Source organism: Hyperolius riggenbachi, chromosome 7 (assembly GCF_040937935.1).
Source record: "Hyperolius riggenbachi isolate aHypRig1 chromosome 7, aHypRig1.pri, whole genome shotgun sequence".
In the NCBI taxonomy this organism is placed as follows: Eukaryota; Metazoa; Chordata; class Amphibia; order Anura; family Hyperoliidae; genus Hyperolius; species Hyperolius riggenbachi.
In genome coordinates this window covers 252930762-252949666 of record NC_090652.1, presented here as the reverse complement: position 1 = coordinate 252949666, position 18905 = coordinate 252930762, and the positions used below count along the sequence as shown (strand labels likewise).

General features: G+C 45.5%; 1 protein-coding gene across 1 annotated transcript in view; it reads right to left on the bottom strand.

The window, feature by feature from the left end:
* The window catches only part of HAT1 (histone acetyltransferase 1), a 106578-nt gene extending 105638 nt beyond the window's left edge, over positions 1 to 940 (bottom strand). Inside the window, exon 1 of the mRNA XM_068247036.1 lies at positions 869 to 940. Within this exon, the coding sequence (XP_068103137.1) occupies positions 869 to 875 (7 nt within the window). The 5' untranslated portion in view covers positions 876 to 940. The remainder of the gene's footprint in view (positions 1 to 868) is intronic.
* Positions 941 to 18905: the final 17965 nt, after the last annotated feature.

The following is an 18905-nucleotide window of genomic DNA, read 5'->3' as shown; positions in this document are numbered from 1 at the left end:
TGGGTGATGTAACACAGGAGGAAAGCTGGAACTGGCATGCTGGGTGATGTAACACAGGAGGAAAGCTGGAACTGGCATGCTGGGTGCTGTAGTACTGCACAGAAGGGAAGCTAGCACTGGCATGCTGGGTGATGTAGCACAGGAGAGCTGGAACTGGCATGCTGGGTGATGTAGCAAGCACAGAAGGGAAGCTAGCACTGGCATGCTGGGTGATGTAGCCCAGGAGGAGAGCTGGAACGGGCATGCTGGGTGATGTAGTACTGTACAGGAGGAGAGCAGGAACAGGCATGCTGGGTGACGTAGTACCGTACAGGAGGAGAGCTGGCATTGGCATGCTGGGTGATGTAGTACCGTACAGGAGGAGAGCTGGCATTGGCATGCTGGGTAATGTAGCACAGGAGGAGAGCTGGAACTGGCATGCTGGGTGATGTAGTACTGTACAGGAGGGGAGCTGGGATTGGAATACTGGGTGATGTAGTACTGTACAGGAGATGAGCTGGGTTTAGCACGTTAGGTGATGTAGTACTGTACAGCAGGGAAGCTAGGATTGGCATGCTGGGTGATGTAGCACAGGAGAGGAACTGACATGCTGGGTGATGTAGCACAGGAGAGGAACTGACATGCTGGGTGATGTAGTACAGCACAGAAGGGAAGCTGGCACTGTCAGGCATGGTGTACACAGGTGGGGGTGGCGGGAATCCTGTGGCGGGAGATGAGGCCTCCAGCATGCAGCATATCTGAGGCCTCCCCGGGCCGCCCGGGCCGCCCGTACCCCCGCCACTATCTCGCGCTCCAGGCTGACTCTCAGAGCCCGTACCCGAGCATGTGTCAGCCACTCCGCGCCCGGATATCACCCTCTGCAACTTACCCGCCATCTCTGCTCATCTGCTGGATTGTCACCGATAGCCAATCAGACCGCCCGCCAATCTGACGTGTTTCCGCTTCCGGCAGCACATGACAGCTGACACTAGAGCTGTGCGCTGCACTTTCTGTGTACAGAGAGATCCGTCAGCAGCCTCGGGATGGTGCTGCTCGCCTCGTAGCCCACATGTCCCCAGCCTGCAGTGTGCTGTCCTGCCTGGCTCTGCGATATCAGGGAACTTCATCAGCCATTGCTTCTGGCAATCACATCTGGATTGTATACATAGCTTCACAGTACATAGCAGATTGAAAAAAAAAGCTGATACCCCCCTTTCCATGATAAATCTTTTCCATTTCTCGAATAGATCATCAGGAGGGTGTGTATGGGTGAGATTGTGGTGAAATACCCCCCACAGTGTGTTGTCATTACCAGTCTAAAAGTTTGCTGTATGTGAAACTCGTTGCATTATGGGGAAAATGACAGCTTTTTTTCAACTGCCAACCAAGCAATATTGGCCTCTGTGCAAACGAACATTCCATACAGATCACCTGGCAGAACTAAAGATGTCACCACCAGTGATACATTTCAGAATGGTAAAGGCTTATTCACACTGCTGCGCTGTCAGTTTTGACGCAACGCACATAGTATACGATCTACATGGCAACATGAAAGTCTATAGACTTTCAGGTTACCATTCAGATTACAGGTGTGTGTTCTCATGCATTACGATGTAACGCTTCTGGGAACATCTAATCGCACAACGCACACATTTCCTGATGGGTTGGCTGGCGACGTCTGCGCTCCTAGCGCACCACAATAAGTATTCTGTGCGATGGCCGCACGATGGCAACGCATGCACGAGATTGCGTTTGTGTATGCGCTTTGTAGTGTGAATGAACCCTAAATCAGGGAGAGAAAAGATTTTACAATGGGCAAACACTGCCTAAGCAATGTATCAATGAATATTGTTAAAAAAAAATAAGCATGTTTATTCATTATGTTATTTTCAGTACAGTTACTGTTTTATACTGCAAAACAATGCATTTTTTTGATTGTCTCTGGCTTTCTGGAACCCAAGGAGAAGTGCACCATGCATAATGTTTGCAATCGTGCCTGATTGGATCGCAATTACATTATGTCTCTTTTCCGCAAGGTTACGCACCAAAATGTTGAACCGAATGGAAAGGGACTAAAGTATTTTTTAAATTTTGGTGCTGTGTAAATATTGAGTGATTTTTTTATTTGATTTTAGATTAGGACTGTGGAGTCAGAGTCGGAGCAATTTTTGGGTACCTGTAAACTGTAGTTAAAATAGAAAATATGATAAAATGTTCTATTTCTCAGATAATAGTTATCATAAATAATTTATATATACAGATATACACATCTGATTGTGACTGTCTATATGATGTGTACACAGGAATCTCTTATATAAACACTAAATAACGGTACTTAACATCTATGCTGTAAGAATAAAGTCTGATGTGTAGCTGTGTCACTAATAGAGATGGTTAATGAGATGCAAATAATTATGCGTGGATTGTTTGATGACTACGAATTAAAGGGTACATGAAATGGATGAAAAGAAAAGTTTTATTCTTACCTGGGGCTTCCTCCAGCCCCCTTCAGGCCAATCAGTCCCTCACTGTCCTCCTCCACCACCTGGATCTTCTGCTATGAGTCCCCGTAATTCGGCCAGTCAGCGCAGTCTAGCAGCGTTCTGCGCCAGGGTCGGACTGGGCCACAATAGTACAGTTTTTTCCCTCGGTGGGCCCCGCCTCCAGGTCTCTGGTGGGCCCCCCCTCCTTGTCTGTTAGAGCTCCAATTGCTGCCTGCAGCAAAAAAAATCTATTCTCAGTGCTCTAATCACTCATGCTGAGAGCAGTGGCATAGCTAAGGAGCTGTAGGCCTCGATGCAAATTTTCCAATGGGGCCCCCCCAAGCACTCTATACATAACAAATGATACGACGCACCAAAACCTGCCAATGGCAACTACAGTGTCAGAGGTGCAAGAAGGGGATGGGAAATAGCTTGTTAATGATTACCACTGTTCAAAGTATCTATAGAAGTGATTATTATGAGCACAGGCCCAATAGAGAGGTAATACTGTAGTTGAGGGAGGGCCCTTCGGGCCCCTTTGGCCCAAGGGCCCCGATGCGGTCGCAACCTCTGTGGTCGCAACCTCTGCAAAGTAGGACATTACTTTATATTGAAGGAGGGGACTCTATGCAAAGTTTTGCTGGGCAGCAGTGTCTCTGAATTACAATGCTGCTAAGATCATGTACATTTGGCCCTGTCCGTAATACATCATGACCACGCCCACCATCCGGTGCATGGTCACACCCTTTTTTCACTGCAATCATGGGATGTGTGGGCCCCAGGTTGAAATTTCTTTGGTGGGCCCCCAGTGTCCCAGTCCGACCCTGACCTGCGCAATAGTGCTGTGCAGGTGTAGTACGTTCCCAGCGGCGTAGTGTGTGCATGCGCACTGCGCCCGACTGGCTCAAGTGCCGGGACCCATAGCAGAAGATCCAGGTGGCGGAGGAGGACAGCGAGGGACTGATTAGCCTGAAGGGGGCTGGAGGAAGCGCCAGGTATGTATAAAACTTTCATCTGTCTCAGGTTTACTTTAAGTTACATAGTAGTTCTATACTCTACATATGCACTCTCCGCAGAGCTGCAGGGAATCCACTGAGAATGTTGTGCACATTGAACACAGAGGTGTTGTCTATCACCCATAAACCTGGTTCAGAATGTACACGAAGAATGTGTAATAGAGGAAGAATCTCCTCATTCCCCTGCAGAGTACCTGCACATCATTCTTACATGTACCCACACTTACATTGCCTAGGGCCTGATAGATGTTCTTTGTTCCGGTCTGTACCTTTTACAAGTACTCTTACCAAGGACTAGTTTTAGTTTATGACTAAAAGTAATAGAGGCAGAAGATCTGATGGATATCCAGGCAATTGTTTAAAAGGGAATAAGGAGCTAGTCTACTTTAGGGGACCCACCGCAAATCCCCATAGACAATTTCAGCTGGGCTGCAAAACGGAACAAATGTCTTCCGTTTGCTTGTTTAAACATCCACAAGCCTTATATCCTCTGGTAGCTAAGCATGCCCTCTAACGAATTTTGTGGGTTTCAGTAAAAAAAAAGTTGTAACTGACTGTACAGGAGCCGCCGAACGGCCGCAATTTCGGGTCCGTCAGCCATCTTGGTTCTGCTCTGCAGGTCGTTTCTTCCTCCTCATTGGAGGGATTGTTCGGTGGGGGCGTGCCAGCTTCTGTCAGCAGCTAACAAACCCGCCAATGAGGAGGAAGAAAGGACCTGCACAGCAGAACGAAGATGGACGACGGAACCGAGATTAAGGCCGTTCGGCAGCTCCTACACAGCCCATTTCAACTCTTTTTTTGACCAAAAACCTCACAATTCGTTAGAGGATATGCTTACCTATCCATGGGTATAAGGCTTGTAGGGGTTTAAACAAGGTGAAAGCGGACATTTGTTCCGTTTCTGCAGCCCAGCTGAAAGTGTCTATGGGGATTTGCGGTGGGTCCCCTAAAGTAGACTAGCTCCGGGAATAAATATGGCAGCCTCCATATCCCTATCACTTCAGTTATCTTTTAAAATTCCTAAGCGTTGGCAGTTAAGAGATGCATTTCATGTTACATACTTTCAATCAACAAGATTGTAATAAGCAAATTAGAGTAGTCTGAGTCGGTGGAATCCTAACCTGAGGAGTCGGTGGATTTTTGTACCGACTCCGCAGCCCTGTTTTAGATGTAGATAGGAAGTGTTTTAAATCTTATTTAGAGGGAAACATAACATAATTTTATATAGTGTGGGGAAGGGAGAGAACCTCTTTCAAAGCATGTCCATCAAGGTCAAGAATGCTTTACTCCTCTTGAATGTGTATATAAGCATGCTGTTGATAAAGAGGGGAAAATAAGTCCTGAACATGTCAACGTTTTTAGAAAATACCTGCTAGGCTTACCGGTAATGGGTATTTCCATAAGTCCTCCAGGACGGCCCCTGAATTGAGAGAACACTGGCACCTCCATATTAGTAAACACAGACTTGACTAATTAATACAAATTATATCCACCTCACTATATATAGGTGCACTTCCCCTGTACCAAGTCACTTATTATCTCCCGAGGTGCACACAAAGTATAGAAAAGTGAATTAGACCCTCCACCACTTGGTAGTGATTTTTGGGTAGGGTATACAGTAGATGGGGCTGTCCTGGAGCATTACCGGTAAGTCTAAGGGCTCTTTCAGATGATCGGCAAACGTCACGTTAATAACGCACCATTTTGCCACTGATTGCCGGTGTCAGGCCCCTTTGGTAGTGTCTGAATTGAGAGAAGACAGAGAATTTGCTCTTTCTCATAGCACTTGCTCTTACAGCATGGAGCATGGCCATGAGAACCTATCTGACAATATCTTCTCAGATATGTTCAGAAGGTCAACAGCGGGGATGAGAACGGCAAGGAGCTTGTAGTGTAAGAGCGCAGCCACACTGCACCTGCGGGAGTACATCTGCTCCTGCGCAGCAAGCAGAAGCCACTCGCCCACGAGGCTACCGCATGGTCGTGGCATTTTTTTCTAATCGCATTCCTCTGCATCTTCATTGAGATAAATGGGGGTTGATTCCCTATAACAAATGGTGTGCCTTATCAGAGTTAGCATGCCTTATCAGAGTTAACACCTTATCAGAGTAGCATAGCGAGCGCTACAAACTCATGCCTGCTAATTGGCGATGATGAGAGTTCCAGTCGTCCTGCCGTGAGCCCCTGTGGTTCCAGTCACTTTAAAAAACATTATCCACGCACTTTGATTGGCCCAGTAGGCTGCCTGTCAAGTTTCCTGTCGAGTGACAGGCAGCCTATTGGGCCAATCGAAGTGTGTGGATAATGTCCTTTAAAGTGACTGGACATGCAGGGGCTCAGGGCAGGACAAGTGGAGCTCTCATCATTACCAATTAGCAGGCATAAGTTTGTAGCGCTCAGTATGCTACTCTGATACGGCATGTTAACTCTGATAAGGCATGCTATTTGTTATAGTGAATCAACCCCATTATGTGCATTTTACATGTGTACAATCCTCTAGATTGTAAGCCTTTGGCAGGCCCTTCTACCTTGGGTATATTACTTGATTGTACACTCTACCCACAGAATAATGTGAACTTGTATATTGGGACTACTACTCCAGTGTATCATCTGGCATTGCGTATCTTATTGCTTATTACTTGTATTGTGTTGTCAGTCACCCCCATTATCATTGTCTGTAATCTTATTTATTGCTTAATTTGTTGGTGGTATATAAATCAAATGAATAATAGTACTCACACGGGTGCAGTATGGCCTTGCTTGTGCGTAAAAAGAAGCATGCTCATGCGTAAAAAGGAGCGTTGCCGCAAACTGCCAGAGGGTCCCAGACAGCGGCGGCATTCTGGACGATGTAGGGAGTCTTTCAAGGTTCCACAGTCTTCTTAGGTAAGTATCCAACCTTTTATTTTAAAACCATCTTGCGTTTTCTTTCATTTATTTGTTATGATTTTTTGTATGTATGGATTACGTGGCTTGTTACTGACATCAGGTGTACAGATAGTCCCCAGTTAATGAATGAGATTGGGACTGTAGGTTCGTACTAAAGAGGATCTGTATAACAAAAATGCTGGGGGTTACCCCGGGAGGGGGAAGCCTCTGGATCCTATCAAGGCTTCCCCCCGTCTGCCTCCATCCCACGGTGGTCTCGCTGTAGGTCCAGGAACAGCGGCAATGTAAATATTTACCTACCCGGCACCAGCACAGGTGCAGTAGCGGCTCTCGGCTCTGAAATAGGTGGAAATAGCCGATCTCAGTCAGGTCCGCTCTACTGCGCAGGCGCAAGTCTCCTGTGTCTGCCCAGTAGAGTGGTTCCAACTGAGATCGGCTATTTCCACCTATTTCCGAGCGGAGAGCCGCAACAGCGGCCCCACTGGAGCTGGGAAGGTAAATATTGCACAGCCTGACAAATTGTCGGCTGTGCTTGCCGTGGCCCAGAACGAGACCAGTGTAGGACGGAGGAGGACGGGACAAGCCTCGATAGGATCCAGAGGCTTCCCCCTACCGAGGTGAGAACCCCCCAGGGGCATTTTTTACTGTACAGAGTCTCTTTAACCTGAATCTGTCTATAAGTAGAAACACTGTGCCATCTCTGTCCCCTGAACGTCCTCTGTGTCTCCAGTGTCCCCCTTTGTGTCTCCCTCTGTCCCCTGTGCCTCCAGTGTCCTTGTCAGTGTCTCCCTCTGTACCCCTGTGCATAATGCCATTTTATCAGTTTAAAGTGAATGGGAACCGCATTTAAAAAAAAATGAGACAGATACTTACCCAAGAAGAGGGAGGGCTCTGGGTCCTATAGAGCCTTCCTGCTCCTCTCTTGGTCCCCTCGCTCCAGTGCTGGCTCGCCCGGTAGCAGAATTTGACTAATTTAGTCAAATACTGCTTTACCCGGCCGAAGGAGGCTTCAGAAGTCTTCAGGGAGCCCGAGTGCTCCTGAAGAAGGGCGGCCCTGTACTGCACCTGCGCAAGCACGCTCTCTTGCATGCTCATGCCTGTGCAGTATGGAGCCGCACGTCTTCGGGAGGACATGGCTCCCGAAGACTTCCAAATACCCTTTCGGTGGGTGATTGAAAAGGGGGGAGCCAGCACAGGATAGAGGACACCGAGATAGGAGACGGAAGGCTCTATACAAGGGCTTTTCAATCTTTTCACTAATTGTACCACTTTTATTACCTGAAAATTTAGAAGTACCACCCGTGGGCCTGCGCAGTAGAGCGGACCCGATCAGGCTCGGCGGTTTTCACCAAAATCAAAGCGGAGAGCTGCTATGGCGTATGCGGGTATGCTGACAAGGAGATCTTTGGGCGTCCTTTTGCTGGATCCCCTCTACTGTGGAGGAAGGTGGAAGCCTCTTTAGCCCCCGAGGTCCTCGCTGTGGTGCCCTGCAGAATAGTTCAGACCTCAGATCGGCAGTAACCCGACTGTCACTGTCACTGTGCACCGATTGCCTGGCTGTCTCTTCACCACTGATCTGAGGTCTGAAAAATTGCCGCAAAGCAGCACAGCGGGGAGCGAATGAGGGAAGCTGAACTTTGTGGAGGCAAGATGGGATGATGACAAGTGGCAGACAAACCTGGTGTGTACCACCTGGCCAATAGCAAAGTACCACTGGTGGTACGCGTACCACAGGTTGAAAAACCCTGCTCTATACGACCCAGAGCCTTCCCTCTCCTTAGGTAAGTATTTGCTTCATTTTTAAAAAAAAATGTGGTTCCCATTCACATTAAAAAACATTTTTTCTTTGAATTGATTTTCTCAAAAACGTCAAGGTTTTTTTTAATTGACATTTCACATTAACAAACTGCACATTTTTCAGTTCGCCTGTAACTCGGGTGTTCGTACGTCATGGACTACTTGTATATGTCAAGACAATAGCCCTATTACACATATATTTACTGAAAAAATGTTGACACATTTAATGTTTATATTCCCTGCTATATGTCCAGGCCTGGATTTCTGGGAAGGTCACAGAGGCCATGGCCTGGGGCGATAAAAATAAGCAGGGCGCAGGACTTGGAGAGATAAGAGGTCACATGTGAAAGTAAATCACCTCTCCTGCTTTGCTCTGGTCTGTCTGAATTCCAGAGATCCCTGCATCTCTCTTACTTGTGCAAAGTGTGTGTTATGGCAGTCAGCATCTGCTGTCACCTGTATGATGAGAGGGGACAAACAATCTGCTGTTAGAAGAAAAATATATGGGCTCAAGTAGCAGAACTCTTGAGTTCCGATTAGTTTTTTTTCATGCAGCACGCATTCACGGGCAGAAATTAGCAGCTCTCCCCCTCCCTGACTGATGTTAGTTTATTACTAGTAGGTCAGTGCTGTTAAAGACCTCAGATCTGTTGAATTTATGGCTTTTTTTTCCTCCTAGAGAATGACAACAACATTCTTTCTGCTACAGTTTAACTCTTTCCTGGCTTGTTTTTGTCAGCAAAGTACTGTGTTGACCATCAGTGAAAGCAGGATGTTTTGAAACAGAATGAAAACTGTGTTGCATTTATTTATATTTACAAAACAATCAATGCATCTCCTGCTGACTGTATATATAGCTGTGTGCCTAACATCTTGTAGTAACACAGTCTGAAGACGGCTCATTAACCAAAGGCTCACTGTTTTTCTTTGGATTAGCCAATAAAAAGTGTTATTTTGTTACAAAACTTCCTGCTGACTGATTTTAAAATCTGTCTTAAGTGCTAAATTGTCACTGTGTAAAGTACACCTGAGCTTATGCTGGGTACACACAATGCAATTTTCTGACAGCTTTAACCACTTGCCGACCGCCCACAGCCCATGGGCGGCGGCAAAGTGGATGCCTTAAGGACCGCAATACGCCTTAGGGCGTTGCGTCCTTTTCCTATGCCGGGGGAGCGATCGCGTCATTGATGACGCGCGCTTCCCCCGGCAACTGGCTCCGCCCACCCGCCGTAACATCCCGCCGGCCATACGGAAGCGCCGGCGGGATGTTAACCCCGTGATCGCCGCAACAAAGTGTATAATACACTTTGTAATGTATACAAAGTGTATTATACAGGCTGCCTCCTGCCCTGGTGGTCCCAGTGTCGGGGGGACCACCAGGGCAGGCTGCAGCCACCCTAGTCTGCACCCAAACACACTGATCTGCCCCCCCCCGCCCACTGATCGCCCACAGCACCCCTCAGACCCCCCCCTGCCCACCCCCCAGACCCCTGTTTGCACCCAATCACCCCCCTAATAACCCATCAATCACTCCCTGTCACTATCTATCAACGCTATTTTTTTTTATCTGCCCCCTGCCCCCTCCTGATCACCCCCCAACCCTCAGATTCTCCCCAGGACCCCCCCCCAGACCCCCCCCCCCCCCTGTGTACTGTATGCATCTATCCCCCCTGATAACCTGTCAATCACCCGTCAATCACCCATCAATCACCCCCTGTCACTGCCACCCAACAATCAGCCCCTAACCTGCCCCTTGCGGGCAATCTGATCACCCACCCACACCAATAGATCGCCCGCAGATCCGACATCAGATCACCTCCCAAATCCATTGTTTACATCTATTCTCTCCTCTAAACACCCACTAATTACCCATCAATCACCCATCAATCACCCCCTATCACCACCTGTCACTTTTACCTATCAGATCAGACCCTAATCTGCCCCTTGCGGGCACCCAATCACCCGCCAACACGCTCAGATTGCCCTCTGACCCCCCCTTATCAATTCGCCAGTGCATTAATTACATCTGTTCTTCCCTGTAATAACCCACTGATCACCTGTCAATCACCTGCCAATCACTTATCACCCATCAATCACCCCGTCACCCCCTGTCACTGCCACCCATCAATCAGCCCCTAACCTGCCCCTTGCGGGCAATCTGATCACCCACCCACACCAATAGATCGCCCGCAGATCCGACATCAGATCACCTCCCAAATCCATTGTTTACATCTATTCTCTCCTCTAAACACCCACTAATTACCCATCAATCACCCATCAATCACCTAATATCACCACCTGTCACTTTTACCTATCAGATCAGACCCTAATCTGCCCCTTGCGGGCACCCAATCACCCGCCAACATGCTCAGATTGCCCTCTGACCCCCCCTTATCAATTCGCCAGTGCATTAATTACATCTGTTCTTCCTTGTAATAACCCACTGATCACCTGTCAATCACCTGCCAATCACTTATCACCCATCAATCACCCCGTCACCCCCTGTCACTGCCACCCATCAATCAGCCCCTAACCTGCCCCTTGCGGGCAATCTGATCACCCACCCACACCAATAGATCGCCCGCAGATCCGACATCAGATCACCTCCCAAATCCATTGTTTACATCTATTCTCTCCTCTAAACACCCACTAATTACCCATCAATCACCCATCAATCACCCCCTATCACCACCTGTCACTTTTACCTATCAGATCAGACCCTAATCTGCCCCTTGCGGGCACCCAATCACCCGCCAACACGCTCAGATTGCCCTCTGACCCCCCCCTTATCAATTCGCCAGTGCATTAATTACATCTGTTCTTCCCTGTAATAACCCACTGATCACCTGTCAATCACCTGCCAATCACCTATCACTCATCAATCACCCCCTGTCACCCCCTGTCACTGCCACCCATCAATCAGCCCCTAACCTGCCCCTTGCGGGCAATCTGATCACCCACCCACACCATCCGATCGCCTGCAGACCCGCAGTCAGATCACCTCCCAAGTGCATTGCATCTGTTCTCTCCTCTAAACACCCACTAATTACCCATCAATCACCCCCTGTCACTGCTACCCATCAGATTAGACCCCCATCTGCCCCTAGGGCACCCAATCACCCGCCCACACCCTCAGACCCCAGCCCTGATCACCTCGCCATTGCATTACTTGCATCTATTCCCCCCACTAATCACACCTTGAGACACCCATCAATCACCTCCTGTCACTACCTGTCACCCCCTAGCACACCTACCCATCAGATCAGGCCTTAATTTGCCCCGTGTGGGCTCCTGATCACTCGGCCAAACCCTCAGATCCCCCTCAGACCCCCTTCTGATCACCTCCCCAGTGCATTGAGTGCATCTATTTTCCCCTCTAATCACCCCCTGAGACACCCATCAATCACCTCCTGTCACCCCCCCAGCACTCCTATCCATCAGATCAGGCCCAATACAACCTGTCATCTAAAAGGCCACCCTGATTATGACCGGTTCCACAAAATTCGGCCCCTCATAGACCACCTGTCATCAAAATTTGCAGATGCTTATACCCCTGAACAGTCATTTTGAGACATTTGGTTTCCAGACTACTCACGGTTTTGGGCCCGTAAAATGCCAGGGCGGTATAGGAACCCCACAAGTGACCCCATTTTAGAAAAAAGACACCCCAAGGTATTCTGTTAGGTGTATGACGAGTTCATAGAAGATTTTATTTTTTGTCAAAAGTTAGCGGAAATTGATTTTTATTGGGTTTTTTTCACAAAGTGTCATTTTTCACTAACTTGTGACTAAAAATAAAATCTTCGATGACCTCGCCATACACCTAATGGAATACCTTGGGGTGTCTTCTTTCTAAAATGGGGTCACTTGTGGGGTTCCTATACTGCCCTGGCATTTTAGGGGCCCTAAACCGTGAGGAGTAGTCTAGAAAACAAATGCCTCAAAATGACCTGTGAATAGGACGTTGGGCCCCTTAGCGCACCTAGGCTGCAAAAAAAGTGTCACACATGTGGTATCGCCGTACTCAGGAGAAGTAGTATAATGTGTTTTGGGGTGTATTTTTACACATACCCATGCTGGGTGGGAGAAATCTCTCTGTAAATGGACAATTGTGTGTAAAAAAAATCAAACAATTGTCATGTACAGAGATATTTCTACCACCCAGAATGGGTATGTGTAAAAATACACCACAAAACACATTATACTACTTCTCCTGAGTACGGCGGTACCACATGTGTGGCACTTTTTTACACCCTAAGTGCATTAAGGGGCCCAAAGTCCAATGAGTACCTTTAGGATTTCACAGGTCATTTTGCGACATTTAGTTTCAAGACTACTCCTCGCGGTTTAGGGCCCCTAAAATGCCAGGGCAGTATAGGAACCCCACAAATGACCCCATTCTAGAAAGGAGACACCCAAAGGTATTCCGTTAGGAGTATGGTGAGTTCATAGAAGATTTTATTTTTTGTCACAAGTTAGCGGAATATGACACTTTGTGAAGAAAAACAATTCAAATCAATTTCCGCTAACTTGTGGCAAAAAATAAAATCTTCTATGAACTCACCATACTCCTAACGGAATACCTTGGGGTGTCTTCTTTGTAAAATGGGGTCATTAGTGGGGTTCCTATACTGCCCTGGCATTTTAGGGGCCCTAAACCGTGAGGAGTAGTCTTGAAACAAAAATGACCTGTGAAATCCTAAAGGTACTCATTGGACTTTGGGCCCTTTAGCGCAGTTAGGGTGCAAAAAAGTGCCACACATGTGGTATTGCCGTACTCAGGAGAAGTAGTATAATGTGTTTTGGGGTGTATTTTTACACATACCCATGCTGGGTGGGAGAAATATCTCTGTAAATGACAATCTTTTGATTTTTTTACACACAATTGTCCATTTACAGAGATCTTTCTCCCACCCAGCATGGGTATGTGTAAAAATACACCACAAAACACATTATACTACTTCTCCTGAGTACGGCGATACCATATGTGTGGCACTTTTTTGCACCCTAACTGCGCTAAAGGGCCCAAAGTCCAATGAGTACCTTTAGGATTTCACAGGTCATTTTGAGAAATTTCGTTTCAAGACTACTCCTCACGGTTTAGGGCCCCTAAAATGCCAGGGCAGTATAGGAACCCCACAAATGACCCCATTTTAGAAAGAAGACACCCCAAGGTATTCCGTTAGGAGTATGGTGAGTTCATAGAAGATTTTATTTTTTGTCAAAAGTTAGCGGAAAATGACACTTTGTGAAAAAACACAATTAAAATCAATTTCCGCTAACTTGTGACAAAAAATAAAATCTTCTATGAACTCGCCATACTACTAACGGAATACCTTGGGGTGTCTTCTTTCTAAAATGGGGTCATTTGTGGGTTTCCTATACTGCCCTGGCATTTAAGGGGCCCTAAACCGTGAGGAGTAGTCTTGAAACGAAATTTCTCAAAATGACCTGTGAAATCCTAAAGGTACTCATTGGACTTTGGGCCCTTTAGCGCAGTTAGGGTGCAAAAAAGTGCCACACATGTGGTATCGCCGTACTCGGGAGAAGTAGTACAATGTGTTTTGGGGTGTATTTTTACACATACCCATGCTGGGTGGGAGAAATAACTCTGTAAATGGACAATTGTGTGTAAAAAAATCAAAAGATTGTCATTTACAGAGGTATTTCTCCCACCCAGCATGGGTATGTGTAAAAATACACCCCAAAACACATTATACTACTTCTCCCGAGTACGGCAATACCACATGTGTGGCACTTTTTTGCACCCTAACTGCGCTAAAGGGCCCAAAGTCCAATGAGTACCTTTAGGATTTCACAGGTCATTTTTGTTTCAAGACTACTCCTCACGGTTTAGGGCCCCTAAAATGCCAGGGCAGTATAGGAACCCCACTAATGACCCCATTTTACAAAGAAGACACCCCAAGGTATTCCGTTAGGAGTATGGTGAGTTCATAGAAGATTTTATTTTTTGCCACAAGTTAGCGGAAATTGATTTGAATTGTTTTTCTTCACAAAGTGTCATATTCCGCTAACTTGTGACAAAAAATAAAATCTTCTATGAACTCACCATACTCCTAACGGAATACCTTTGGGTGTCTCCTTTCTAGAATGGGGTCATTTGTGGGGTTCCTATACTGCCCTGGCATTTTAGGGGCCCTAAACCGCGAGGAGTAGTCTTGAAACTAAATGTCGCAAAATGACCTGTGAAATCCTAAAGGTACTCATTGGACTTTGGGCCCCTTAATGCACTTAGGGTGTAAAAAAGTGCCACACATGTGGTACCGCCGTACTCAGGAGAAGTAGTATAATGTGTTTTGTGGTGTATTTTTACACATACCCATGCTGGGTGGTAGAAATATCTCTGTACATGACAATTGTTTGATTTTTTTTACACACAATTGTCCATTTACAGAGAGATTTCTCCCACCCAGCATGGGTATGTGTAAAAATACACCCCAAAACACATTATACTACTTCTCCTGAGTACGGCGATACCACATGTGTGACACTTTTTTTGCAGCCTAGGTGCGCTAAGGGGCCCAACGTCCTATTCACAGGTCATTTTGAGGCATTTGTTTTCTAGACTACTCCTCACGGTTTAGGGCCCCTAAAATGCCAGGGCAGTATAGGAACCCCACAAGTGACCCCATTTTAGAAAAAAGACACCCCAAGGTATTCTGTTAGGTGTATGACGAGTTCATAGAAGATTTTATTTTTTGTCAAAAGTTAGCGGAAATTGATTTTTATTGGGTTTTTTTCACAAAGTGTCATTTTTCACTAACTTGTGACTAAAAATAAAATCTTCGATGACCTCGCCATACACCTAATGGAATACCTTGGGGTGTCTTCTTTCTAAAATGGGGTCACTTGTGGGGTTCCTATACTGCCCTGGCATTTTAGGGGCCCTAAACCGTGAGGAGTAGTCTAGAAAACAAATGCCTCAAAATGACCTGTGAATAGGACGTTGGGCCCCTTAGCGCACCTAGGCTGCAAAAAAAGTGTCACACATGTGGTATCGCCGTACTCAGGAGAAGTAGTATAATGTGTTTTGGGGTGTATTTTTACACATACCCATGCTGGGTGGGAGAAATCTCTCTGTAAATGGACAATTGTGTGTAAAAAAAATCAAACAATTGTCATGTACAGAGATATTTCTACCACCCAGCATGGGTATGTGTAAAAATACACCACAAAACACATTATACTACTTCTCCTGAGTACGGCGGTACCACATGTGTGGCACTTTTTTACACCCTAAGTGCATTAAGGGGCCCAAAGTCCAATGAGTACCTTTAGGATTTCACAGGTCATTTTGCGACATTTAGTTTCAAGACTACTCCTCGCGGTTTAGGGCCCCTAAAATGCCAGGGCAGTATAGGAACCCCACAAATGACCCCATTCTAGAAAGGAGACACCCAAAGGTATTCCGTTAGGAGTATGGTGAGTTCATAGAAGATTTTATTTTTTGTCACAAGTTAGCGGAATATGACACTTTGTGAAGAAAAACAATTCAAATCAATTTCCGCTAACTTGTGGCAAAAAATAAAATCTTCTATGAACTCACCATACTCCTAACGGAATACCTTGGGGTGTCTTCTTTGTAAAATGGGGTCATTAGTGGGGTTCCTATACTGCCCTGGCATTTTAGGGGCCCTAAACCGTGAGGAGTAGTCTTGAAACAAAAATGACCTGTGAAATCCTAAAGGTACTCATTGGACTTTGGGCCCTTTAGCGCAGTTAGGGTGCAAAAAAGTGCCACACATGTGGTATTGCCGTACTCGGGAGAAGTAGTATAATGTGTTTTGGGGTGTATTTTTACACATACCCATGCTGGGTGGGAGAAATACCTCTGTAAATGACAATCTTTTGATTTTTTTACACACAATTGTCCATTTACAGAGTTATTTCTCCCACCCAGCATGGGTATGTGTAAAAATACACCCCAAAACACATTGTACTACTTCTCCCGAGTACGGCGATACCACATGTGTGGCACTTTTTTGCACCCTAACTGCGCTAAAGGGCCCAAAGTCCAATGAGTACCTTTAGGATTTCACAGGTCATTTTGAGAAATTTCGTTTCAAGACTACTCCTCACGGTTTAGGGCCCCTTAAATGCCAGGGCAGTATAGGAAACCCACAAATGACCCCATTTTAGAAAGAAGACACCCCAAGGTATTCCGTTAGTAGTATGGCGAGTTCATAGAAGATTTTATTTTTTGTCACAAGTTAGCGGAAATTGATTTTAATTGTGTTTTTTCACAAAGTGTCATTTTCCGCTAACTTTTGACAAAAAATAAAATCTTCTATGAACTCACCATACTCCTAACGGAATACCTTGGGGTGTCTTCTTTCTAAAATGGGGTCATTTGTGGGGTTCCTATACTGCCCTGGCATTTTAGGGGCCCTAAACCGTGAGGAGTAGTCTTGAAACGAAATTTCTCAAAATGACCTGTGAAATCCTAAAGGTACTCATTGGACTTTGGGCCCTTTAGCGCAGTTAGGGTGCAAAAAAGTGCCACACATATGGTATCGCCGTACTCAGGAGAAGTAGTATAATGTGTTTTGTGGTGTATTTTTACACATACCCATGCTGAGTGGGAGAAAGATCTCTGTAAATGGACAATTGTGTGTAAAACAAATTAACAAATTGTCATTTACAGAGATATTTCTCCCACCCAGCATGGGTATGTGTAAAAATACACCCCAAAACACATTATACTACTTCTCCTGAGTACGGCAATACCACATGTGTGGCACTTTTTTGCAGCCTAACTGCGCTAAGGGGTCCAAAGTCCAATGAGCACCTTTAGGCTTTACAGGGGTGCTTACAATTTAGCACCCCCCAAAATGTCAGGACAGTAAACACACCCCACAAATGACCCCATTTTGGAAAGTAGACCCTTCAAGGTATTCAGAGAGGGGCATGGTGAGTCCGTGGCAGATTTCATTTTTTTTTGTCGCAAGTTAGAAGAAATGGAAACTTTTTTTTTTTTTTTTTCCTCACAAAGTGTCATTTTCCGCTTACTTGTGACAAAAAATAATATCTTCTATGAACTCACTATGCCTCTCAGTGAATACTTTGGGATGTCTTCTTTCCAAAATGGGGTCATTTGGGGGGTATTTATACTATCCTGGAATTCTAGCCCCTCATGAAACATGACAGGGGGTCAGAAAAGTCAGAGATGCTTGAAAATGGGAAAATTCACTTTTTGCACCATAGTTTGTAAACGCTATAACTTTTACCCAAACCAATAAATATACACTGAATGGGGTTTTTTTTTTATCAAAAACATGTTTGTCCACATTTTTCGCGCCGCATGTATACAGAAATTTTACTTTATTTGAAAAATGTCAGCACAGAAAGTTAAAAAAATCATTTTTTTGCCAAAATTCATGTCTTTTTTGATGAATATAATAAAAAGTAAAAATCGCAGGAGCAATCAAATAGCACCAAAAGAAAGCTTTATTAGTGACAAGAAAAGGAGCCAAAATTCATTTAGGTGGTAGGTTGTATGAGCGAGCAATAAACCGTGAAAGCTGCAGTGGTCTGAATGGAAAAAAAGTGGCCGGTCCTTAAGGGGTAGAAAGATTGTGGTCCTCAAGTGGTTAATGTCAGATCGACTATTTCCAACATGTCTGATCTGCTTTCCAATCAAATTGAACAGCAAATTGATCGAAAAATTGAAATTAGATCAGACATGATGGAAATAATCGACCTGACAGTAAATCTGTCAGAAAATTGCATCATGTGTACCTAGCATTACACTACATATATGCCAGTGTGTGTAGTGTCGGATCCTTCTACTTACCTGCTCTCTGTTTTGGATGGGCTTCTCTGCATTGTGCTGCACTGTTCCCTATTTGTGCCTCTGATGGCAGCAAGTAGCACAGAGGACAAAGAAGCAGCGCTGTCCACTGGGGCTCCTTGTGATTTTTCACTCCTGTATGCAGGTGCACAGGAGCCGAGGGAGTGTTATGGGTATGTGTACTTGACAAGTGCTGCTGAGTGCTCATACATGAGCATCATTTCTGAAGTATGCAAGCCCAGAACACTATCGCCTGCTGTGCATGCAGACAGGAGCGCAAAATTACATGAAGTGGACAGAGCATGCACTGCTTCTTTGTTGAACGGGGCAAAGCAGCAAAACAGAGGGGGGCGCGTTCAAACTAGTCAGAGTTGGACAGAATGGGGGAGGGGGGCCGTTGGTGCCTAGGGCGCTGGAAAGTACAAATCCGGCCCTGTATATGTCATCAAGTAAAGCAAAGCAGTTGTGGATAGAGAATGAACCAGAGAAAGCAAAGGTTGGGAGCACACTAGGCAATGCAGAAAACCATGTTTGCTTTTATGAATTTGCATTTTTAATGCATTTTTGTACGTTTCCATTCACGTTTTTTAATAATATCCCTAATCACTGGAGTTAAATACAGTAACATTTTTATTCTTTTAAAGCATCAAAACACATATAAAAACGCATTCCTCTGCATCTTCATTGAGATACATTATGTGCGTTTTACATGTTTTTGAAAACTATTCAGCAAGTTGTGCAATTGCAAAAACGTACAATGTAAAACGCACGTGCGTTTTACATGCAGCCCATAGACTTTCATTAGCAGCAAAAAAAAAGGCTAGCATTTCTCGGATCAGTGAATAATGGCGCACAGTGCCTATGCATACAAATGGCGCCGCATTAAAAAGATACGCTTATCGCTATTTATCGTTAGTACTGCATAAT